Genomic DNA, 10,581 nt, shown 5'->3' with positions numbered 1-10,581 from the left:
CTGTTAAAAAAAAAAAAAAAAAGAAAAAAAAAAGTCAACTTACTAATAAAAACTTGGGGTAAATTGAGTCTCAGCATTGCCTACTACAACAGATCCATCTCTACCACTCTCAAAACAGTGTTCTACATTTTTCATTTCCTGGTGGATGTCGTGACAAGAAAAGGGTCAGATGTCCTCCAACCCAGGAAGCTCTTTCCTACAGTGGAAGCACAGACCCAGTCCTAAAACTTCCCTGTGTAACCTGTCTCCTTCAAGAAGCCAGCCCCGGTGGGCTGGTAGCACTATGAACATAAGCTTTGTCTCATGAGCCCTTTACTGTTACCTTCGCAAGAGGTACCTTGCTGAAATCCACTCGTGATCACTTCTTGTTCCACTTAGAAAAGACATGGTCAATCAATAGGCAGTTCTTCCTAGCCACTAGTTTGATATTTTTCCAATTTAAAGAAGAGATGATTCCTCTTCTCTTCCCTTGTTTTCAACTTAAACAGCTGATGATTTAACATCTAGTCCTGTCCTATAAAAGCACCCAGTTATTCTTGGTGGTAAATAATGCAGCACTGGAGTTTGGTGGCACACTGATAGCACAATTCTACTGTTTCAGGTGGATCAACACTCCTATCCACTCTTACATATAACATCCTCCTCTTCCTATCAATTTGTCACTTTCTGGACTCCCTAATAATTACCTAAAGGAGTACTCAATATTGCTTTTTGCTTGTGCCTGGTTGGTTTTGACTGATTTTGGGACCTAACACTGATGGAAACTGCACAGGGAAAATAACCTTTTCTTTATAACTTCCAAATACAAACCCTGTTTACCTAAAGGAAAAAAAAAACATTATTGAAAGTGTTATGAAGTAAAAAATCTGTGTGGAAATGCACAGAAACAAACAGTACCTGCTGTTTCTCTTGGCTCTTGCTCTAGCATAATAGGCTTCATAAGACTTGGGTTTCAGATCCAATGCTTTGGTAGCAAACTCTTCAGCCATACCGAAGTCCTAATCATTTAAACAAATATATTCATTATACAGTGACATTAAAAGAAAACTGCATGTTCTTTTTTGATGCTGCTGCTTCAAAAGTATTAAGCAAAAGCTTATCCAGTCTAGAAAGTCACATTTATCAGTTATGAAAAGCAGACATTTTTCAGAAAGACTGAGAACGGACCTCATCTTGCTAACCTTTTCTGTCTTGTCTAAAGGGAACTGAATCCAATGTAGCTAAAAAGCAATGTTAATGTAGGTAAGATCTGGTTATTTTCAAGCCAAAGCTGTTAAAATGCTAGAAGAGACTGCATGTTTAATAGGATACATGGCCACCTCAAATAGCAAAGCTTTATTTAGAATGCGTTTTGAAGAAAGACCAGTTAAAAACCTAAGAGTGCAAAGGAAACGGAACAAAACATGACGTGAGCTGGAATAGACCAGAGCTTTCTTTGATAAGGCATGTGACATTTTTAGACAAGAACTGCACTAGATCTAATGTATTTGGTCTTCATTTGACAAGAATGAGAAATAAGAATTTAGTAAGTTGTTGGTTAAACCAAAGACTGGAAGTAGCAATTAGGATTGAAATGGGGCAGCAATGGCTATGGGAAAGATGAAAACAGAAGCAAGTCTTGACAGTGCTCACGCACAGCACAAGGTGCTCATGATACAGGATGATATCCAGCATACTTAGGCAGGAAGTTAGAAAGCATCATCATGGAAGGCCAAAAAAAGGTCCTAGGGTATCATGCGAGACTAGAGAAATAATGTGGTGAACTTTAGCTTCAGATGCGAGATGATGCACTTCAGGATTAGCAAAATCTAAATGGGAGCTTATCAGTGGGATATGATGAGAAACACACACACGCATGTGTGCACATACACAAACTGTTCAGAGTGACTTTCAGCTGCCGGTCTGATGCAACTGAAAAACACAATCTGATCTAGGAAGGCATCAGGAGAGCAGTTCTAGCAGAGAAAGGAAAGGATTAGTACCACACACAGTACAGGGCAGCTGCAGAACAGCCTACATAAAGTCCTGGTCACCAATGTTCAAATGCTCTTCAAAGTGGAACAGATGCCAAGAACAACTTACTCGGATGACTAAGGAACGAAGCAGTTACTTTATAAAAAGAAGGAATGGGGGATGGCTGCTGTCTACCTATGCAGCAGAAGCATTTGGAAAGGAATAAGGTAGGGTATATTCAGAAAATCAGAGGTTTTTGCTTTTATAGTCACTCAGTTTCTTAACAGCCATCCGATGCACTGGTGAAGATAGAAAACCAGCCAACCAAACCCCACTCTCAATTAAACCAAATATATGAAACATACACAAGATAGCTCTGCTGGTAGGTTATGGTGTTTGTTAACCAAAGGTGGCGGGTTGGGGGGTGTTCTATTTAGTCTGGTATTTTAACTTGAAAGTACAGAAAACGTATAGCAATCTGATTTTCCAAAATAACTAGATTACACAGGAGCAGCTGCAATAGTTCCCCCATGGCAACATGCCCTTATCTCATGAACTGTCCCCATGTGTTGACACAGCAAAGCTCAAAATCAGGGTATAGTCAAAGGAACTCTAATAATAGCCAAAATAAATGCCTAAGTAGCAATGTTTGGTAAGAAAGAAATCCTAACACTTGATGCATGCAGTGACCCACAAGGACCAACTGACACATGAGAAGTACCTAATACTTTGGCCATATGCAAGTCTTTCACTTGATGCTAACCCTTTGGAGGATTTTGCACATCCCTTTTCTGCCCTTTGAGCTCATCAGGAGGATCAAGAGTCACAGGAGCATGGCAATAGCAACGTGTCACACAAGCTCTCAATAAAGCAGTAGAAGAGAAGTCTAAGATTCCCAGTGCCAGAGAAGCAACAGATTAATAATAAGAGCTTACGTTTGTTTTTCGGCGACATCGTGACAAATTTAAGTATAATGAAACTCTCAGCTCATTGAAAGCTTTAATTTCTTCTCCAAATCCTTCCCTTGGAAACTTCCTCAAGGCATACTGATAGCGCTGGGCTGCTTCCTTCATCTTACCTTTCTAAAAATTTAGGGAACAAGAGACTTTTCAGAAACTTGCAATACTGCTGCAAAAAAGCACACCTATATTCAACATCTGCCAACAGGTGCTCTTCCAGTAAAAAGCACACAGCCAGATTCTGTATGTGTGTCTGTGCGTCTGTGTACGTACGCGTGTGTATTACACTTACACACAGACAAAATGAGAACTTGAGTTAACTGGAGTTTGTGTTTGTTTTGTAAACTCATACTTTTAATGATATTTCACCAGAATAGTATTTACAGTAATACGTACTGCTGGGACCACAACAATTATTCTTCAGGTATAAAGACTGTACGATACAATTCTTAATTTTACTTTTACATTTTTTAAACAGAGCAGTCAAATAATTGAAGATGTAAATCATCAAATCTCTAATGTCTAGATGGTGCTAGTAGAGCATGTTCTTAACAAGGAATGGTGTAAAACTTGTGCTCCTGCCAATTAAGCTCTGGAGCTGGAAAGGGTAAGATGGGGAGAGGGAAAAAGAGCCAGAGCAACACCCAAACATGCAGTCCAGCCACTCTCAGCTTCACTTAGGTGTCTCAGCTATGATTAGCTGGTTGGCAGAAGGTATGAATTTAAAATAGTAAGATGTCGCTCTCCTACTGCTTAACTGAGGTTGAAAAATAAAGCTAACCTGTCCCTCAGAACTACCTGAATGATCAGCAGTTGCACTGAAAATACTGAGACTCTCCAAAAGGTGCTTGGAGAACACCTCCCTGATTAGCTGAAGATTTGAGACAGTTTTGCTAAAGCCACTGAAATCTTTCTAGTGTGAAAAGATCACCAATTCTTTTAGTTGATAACTGAAGAAATTTTTCTCTTTATGCATGTTCTAAAAGTTAATTTGTTTTTATAAACATTGTTTCTTTTTTTATTACTTTTAAAATTCAAAGTGGTTACAATTTACTGTTGAAACTGGCATGGAAAATGTTAAAAGTTTATTTTCCTTATTTTATTCAGCTCAAGAGCTGAGAAGTAGTTATTACATACTGTGAACACACTCACATATGTGTTAGTCTGCAAAATAACTTCCCATTTATCACACTTTGGCAAAAGAATAAATCAAAGTGTACTGGAAAAAGTTTAACAAGCTAAACGTAAACATACCATAAGCTCTTGCAAGTTCGTTCAAATTACTATAATAAAACTAAATGGTCTTAAAGACAGACACCAGCAGGGAATTCAACCTCTATTAACAAATTGTAAAACATATTAATACTGAGCCCTGCCATCTTCATCTGCTATCTCAGAGTCTAGGCAGAGTCCAACCTAACGAGCGACTGGTGGAGAAACTGAAGCAAGAAGAACTGGTGTTGGTGACACAGTGGGTGGCACGTTGCCTCTGAACAACCAGGGTCTCCCATTCAGCACATCACCAGGGAGCTTGGCAGAGGAGGGTCCTTCCAGGGATGACATTGCTACCTTTGTAGAGTAAACTCCGTTATGATTTAGGGTGAAAGATGCCCCTCCTTTTTGAAGGTTTGGGGGATTTTTTTAAATTTGGATTTAAAGCTCTGAACCCATTTCAGCATCAATAAACTTGATGAATTATCCAGATATATTTGTAAGGCTCCTTTATAGAATTTGGGAGAATCCAAGCAGGTCCAGCCTGATTTATGATGGCACAGCCTCAAGGGTGCCTTTCTTGTATTAAAGGCTTTTGATACAGACATTTGATCAAAAATGAAAGATAAGGTGGCATGTATTTGAAGTCCCCTACAAAAACCCTACAAGTTGCCAAGTTTTATAGCTAGAACAGACTTTGAATGATGCTCATATAAAACACTCAGCACTGTGTTGCACCAGTGAAATAAAGGAGGTACAACACACAATTTAAAGAGATACTTCCAATCTCTCTTCTGAGTAACATATCACCGCTAGTAAAAAGAACATACCGAAGGAGCTGACACTTTCCCCAATCTATATTTAAACAGCATGCAAAAGAACATTATCCTGAAGAAGAGGATACGCCTGAATGTACCTATCTTATTTATTTCAAACAGACAGTTTCAGATTAGCACCCTGCATTCTCAATTGCTCTTAAGAAATAACAGTGCTACAAATGTCCACTAAGCACCTTGCTCAACAGAAAAAAAGTGTACTTATCCTTTTTTGTTTGTTTTGCATAGGAGTTTTTGCTCATTCTTTCTCAGAGTTCCTGAAGTTTCTTGGTCTCATTCCCAACATGAGATGATGTGCGAGTACACAACAGAAAAGGAGATGTAAAGAACCTCAGTCTACCTTCAGACAGAAATTCAATTATAGTGTTTTCCTAGTAGAAAAGAACAAAAGAAATCTACCTACTTTGTACAGTAAATTTCCTTCTTCCATCAGTTTCTGCAGCAGAATGATGAGAATATCAGGTTTTGAGGTCGCCATTGCCCATGCCGCATTTCCTGCAAGTTAAATTTTAAGGCTTTCTAGTAAGTGGGGAGAAAGTTTGTTTCTGATATCTAACTGCACTGGAAAGCTTAATCCCACTTCACTGGATATTCTACATGTAAGGAACAATTTTATTTTAATCTATATACCCATACTTCCTCGCACCTCCTGCCCTCCCCTCTCCCCATAGAGGGCAGCCAGGTATTAAATGGTCTGACTCATTTTTCCCCTGGCCTGAAGTCTGTATAGGACATTATGAAAGTCCATGGCAAAGTACAGTCCTAAGTAAGGTGCTGTACTTATTCATACTTAGAACTCAAATAATTCTGAATTATGATTTAAAGGTACTACAGATTCAGTAGTCATCATATACACAGTTGCAACATCTACGTGCCTACTGATGATGCATGATTTGGACATATTTTTGCCAACCCTTTGCAAAAATGTAGGATTCTGTAATATATTAGATGAATTTGATCTAAATATCTTCACCAAAATCATTAATAGTGTCAAAAATAAGGATCACTAACAGAGTAATCATTATTTACCTGTGCAAGTGTATCATGATAGAGTAACCATGTAAAGGTTCCTGATGAACATATATTAAAGAAAGGAGTAGAATAAGATTACTTGCATTTCCTCACTTCTGAAGTGAGTCTGGAGCATTTGACTTTAAAAGAAGGGAAGAGATTAATTTCTCATGAATAGGCACCTGTAAACCATATTACTTGCAAAATCTACTGTGCGATTCAAGATTTATTTAATCTACTTTACAAAACTGACAGCTGTTCTAGCAGAACAGACATTCAGTTCTTCCCTTTGAGTATAGGATAGGTTTTACTAACCTAATTTAGCTCCTTTTCTCAGTAGCGTAACCACTACTGATGTATTTCGACATCCAATAGCTCTGTCCAGTGGCCGCATGCCACTGTGGTCAACATGTTCAATCACTGCTCCTTGCTCTACCAAATACTGCACCTGTGAACGGAAACAAGACAAGCCCTGTAACAGCGTCCATGGTAGGAGAGCCAGAACAGTGAGATGTTTAAGCTACCACTTAATCTTGCTCGAATTAAGTATATACTCCAGAGGCTGCAGATTTTGAAGATTCTAGGTCTAAAATCCTTTAAAGTTATTGTAAACTTTTGATCTCAGTTACAGGCATTCTCCATTTCAGATTCAAATGAATTTTCCCTAAAAGGCCTTAAGTTGTTGTACATTTATAATAGAGGAAGGTGGTGGTGCATGAGAAAGGTACAGGACAGAAAAAAGGACTTGAGCTGTTGTCCTATTTCTGAAATCACCTGTGGAACAAACTAAGAAAAATGAATCTGCTTCTCAGTCCTTTTATTTCCACATACAGACTGCATAAGTAACACTGAGACATGCTTTTTGATTTGAGATTTTTAAGATGAAAAGCATAGTGAATTCTATCAATTCTGTCACTGTCACACAAAGCATGCAAGATATCTATGAAGGACAAGCAATGCTGCTTTAGGACGCAGAAGCGAAACCTTTTCTCATTTCATCCTTTTTGGTACTCCTATTCTTTTTCTGTCCTTCTCACGTGGGGTCTCTGCACCACTGAGGTACCCAACTGGGACCTGTCAGGTTACCTTACTGGTTTTGCAGAGGCAGAGAAAAAAGATATTTTCCTTTCACGTCCCACAGTTCTTTTTTTTCTTTTAATTCCAGTTCACACAACACAGAGGAATTGTAAATGTTACTTCTTACTGAGATTTAAAACACACACTATAAAGTATAACAGTACACTATAAAGCACGAAGGCATAATGCTGCCCTTCTATCACAATTGCCTCAGTACTAAAACCTTATCTAGCAAATGCTTTTCTGAGTAAACACTTGCACTGCAGTCAAAATGTTAGCAGTATAAGCATACTGAATACTTGCCCAAACTTCCTTTGTAATTTGGTTGGCAGTATTTTTTTAAAGCTTTGTTTTCTATTATGAAGATTTGACATGTGCTCAGATTTTTTTGTTTGTTTGTTTGTTTTTTACAGTTAGCTTTACTTACAATATCAGCATCTCCATAAAAAGCTGCCAGGTCTAAGGGTGTTCGTCCATTTTTGTCCGTCTGATCAATTGTAGCACCTTTCTCAACTAAATACTGAGCCACTTCCCTGTGGCCTTTTAGACACGCCCAGCTCAAAGCCGTCAGTCCTTCTTTGTCCAGAGATGAAACAGCTGCACCTATAAAATGAAAATTAACTTTGTTATGAAGATATCCTGTTTAATATGTAAAATTACCTAACTCCCATAGATGCAGTCTATGATACAGCTATTCAGCTTTGAACCATTTATTTTCTACCTTCAGAAAACAAAAATTCCACAGTGCTCAAATGTCCTTCACAAGAGGCCACCATAAGTGGTGTCCTGCCTTGCTTGTCGCTTGAATTCACATCACAACCATGCTCCAGTAGAAGTTTAGCAATCTGAAATAGGAAATAGCAATTTAAAAACAAACAGGCAGATTCAGATTTTACCTCTAAAAGCATAGACTTTTTACAGAAGTGGACTAAGGCATTAGTTATAAGCAATCATTGACAAATCCTGCTCAACTCATGTCTTAACTGTTAGCAATTCAGGGCCTAGTTACTCCACTCTTGAGACCACTTGTCATGCCGCACTTAAATCAATAAAAATTGGCAGGCACGAGAAGGGCCCCTGACCCTAGGGTTCTCTCTCCTTTATCACAGAGGCAGTATAATGGATCTGAAATTGTCTCTGTTCTTGGTCTGGGAAATAAAGTATTATAGATTCAATGCATTATTTTTTAAGATATATTACAACCAAGGTTCTCATGCAGCCAATGTACTCTCAAATCCCTTGTGTCAATAAAAATAACTTAAGTGAGCTTCTGAAGACTTCTCTTTAAAGTTCATGTAAATGAGTATTAGAAAGTTTACGCTAATTTATTATAGGACTAGAGATGGGAGGAAAATTTATTTCATTTCAAGGACTGTTTCCCACAGGGATCCATTTAATTTGTGAAGAAGTGTCAGACCTGCCAGTGACCCTGCCGAACTGCACAGAAAAGTGGAGGAATCCCCCTGCTGTTAGCTCTTGTCACAACAGCTCCATGTTCAAGCAGTAATTCGCAGACTTCCAGTTTTCCTCTTCCTGCAGCAGCTGTCAGGGCTAAAGAAAGCATTTTCATCAACATCTCTTAGCCCTTTTAACACATCCTTTGACACATGCAACATTATATTAGTGTTACGGAATCCCCAATTCCTTCAACTCAACTACTCCATAAGATTTTCATAACTATTTTCAGATTCACATGGGTAAGTCAGAATCAGGTTAAAGCAATAAGCCAAAGGCATTCTGTGGTAAATAAAAAGGAATTCTCAAAGATAACTACATCGTGTGCATAGCTTGTAGGTTAAAAGGAATCTTTATGGAAATTTAGGATAAACCTGCAAGCTTATCTTTGAGTTAGATATAGTTCCTTTTTCATTAATCATTTTTTCATGATGAGAAAGCTTTGTCTCTTTCCATCAGGTCTTTCCCAAAAGCAAAGATCACAACAGTTCTGGGATTCAACAAAGGCCCTGTAACTCAAGTTTTGGAGAGTACCGTTTCCTCAATGCCTGGCAGTGATGTATTACCAAACAGCAGATATTTAGATCTCTGCAGAAAGTCCATTTCTCAGACAACTTAGCTCCATTCTGCACTAGTTAAAGTTGTTTTCCCTGTTTTTCATGATGAAAGCAGAGCAGGTCATCAATGAATGGTTCCAATTCCTGTGTGTTCATCCTTGCTCTAGGCCTCAAGGGAAAACGCACATTTTTCAGCACACAAGAGACCTCAACATTCTACCTCACCTTGAAAACATTTTTTGAAATGTACAGCGTATGTTGTCAAGCAGTCTTTATCTCTATCTAAAATGCAGCAACCTTTCAGCTTTTGGACAAACAGATACTACTGCCAGAAGACACGTTTTCAGGACTGGCTGAAAACACTAAGAACATCATATTTTCCATGCACACCTACATATCCTACTTACTGAGCAGTCGGAAACAATACAATAGCATGTGTCTAGATGGCATAATAATAAAACCATTGAGATTACATTTATTCTAGCCACTCATAAGATAAAAATTATTGTACACCTATGCTCACAATGTGTTGCTCATAAGAAAGCAGATAATTCCCATACACTGGGCACTAATATTTTGTAACCCCACTCAGTACCATGACTCTGAAAAAAAATTTTGCTGTAAGGCTATGCATTTAAACAACTTTTCGCCTTCTATAGTTTATTATACTCCTTCCTTTTCACTGCAATATTCTTTGAAGCTTGAAAATAAAGTATTTTCCTGTATTTTCCCTACTGCGATCTTCTTCTCTTCCATTTGGCTCACATAAACTTCTTGCGTGCCAACTAGTGAATTTCTATCACTCGTTATTTTTTAGAATTTTCAATGGTGATAAAGTAGATTTTTTTTAAACTTGCAACAGATGCTGAAAGTAAATGAAAACACAAACTCTGCAGGAAGTAGTAAATCCATTATTTCAATAGTATCTAACTCATACACTCTGACTGGCTGATACATCACTATGTTATAGTTAGATCAACTGTTTACATCTGAACAACTGGAAATAACTGTTATAGATGCCTAACATAAATATCAACATTAAAGGCAAAACAAACTATCTTCTTCAAAAACGTCACATTTATCATTCTGTCAGTTCCAGGTTTTTAGCTCACAGTGCAACTAACATTACGGCAACAAGACTACCCTGTATTTTATTCAGAGACAAGAAAGAATAAAGAATTTGTACAGTCAACTTAAAAGATATTATGACTAAACCACGCTCAGGAATTCCAACTATTCTACTGAAAGGAAGGATCACCTCTGATCTGCCTAATGTACTTTGCAAAAGCTCAGCCTCATCTGCCAAAAAAAAAAAAAAAAAAAAAAAAAAAGTAAAGAATTTAAATGAACAGCTACACAAGCAACATACACAGAACAGAAAATACAAGAGCAGCCCATTAAGCTGAAGGAAAAACAGTAATCTGACAGATTTTTGATTTGCAGCCAACAATGTCAGAGAGAAATTGTAATTAGGAGAAAAAAGGATGTTTTTGTGTCTGAAATAAGACAGGCAGTTTTCAT

At 37.9% G+C, this 10,581-nt stretch overlaps 1 protein-coding gene across 1 annotated transcript in view; it reads right to left on the bottom strand.

Moving 5' to 3' along the window:
* LOC106486550 (protein TANC1) overlaps positions 1–10,581 on the bottom strand; it is a 37,529-nt gene that overhangs the window by 3,103 nt on the left and 23,845 nt on the right. The window contains exons 14-20 of the mRNA XM_067316820.1: positions 8,466–8,599; positions 7,770–7,893; positions 7,476–7,651; positions 6,287–6,419; positions 5,364–5,455; positions 2,889–3,035; positions 898–998 (exon numbers count right to left, since the gene is read on the bottom strand). Coding sequence (XP_067172921.1) covers positions 898–998; positions 2,889–3,035; positions 5,364–5,455; positions 6,287–6,419; positions 7,476–7,651; positions 7,770–7,893; positions 8,466–8,599 — 907 coding nt within the window. The remainder of the gene's footprint in view (positions 1–897; positions 999–2,888; positions 3,036–5,363; positions 5,456–6,286; positions 6,420–7,475; positions 7,652–7,769; positions 7,894–8,465; positions 8,600–10,581) is intronic.

This window comes from Apteryx mantelli, unplaced genomic scaffold (genome assembly GCF_036417845.1).
Source record: "Apteryx mantelli isolate bAptMan1 unplaced genomic scaffold, bAptMan1.hap1 HAP1_SCAFFOLD_129, whole genome shotgun sequence".
Lineage (NCBI taxonomy): Eukaryota > Metazoa > Chordata > Aves > Apterygiformes > Apterygidae > Apteryx > Apteryx mantelli.
The sequence above is the reverse complement of the archived record's forward strand: the minus strand, read 5'-3'. Positions and strand labels throughout refer to the sequence as shown.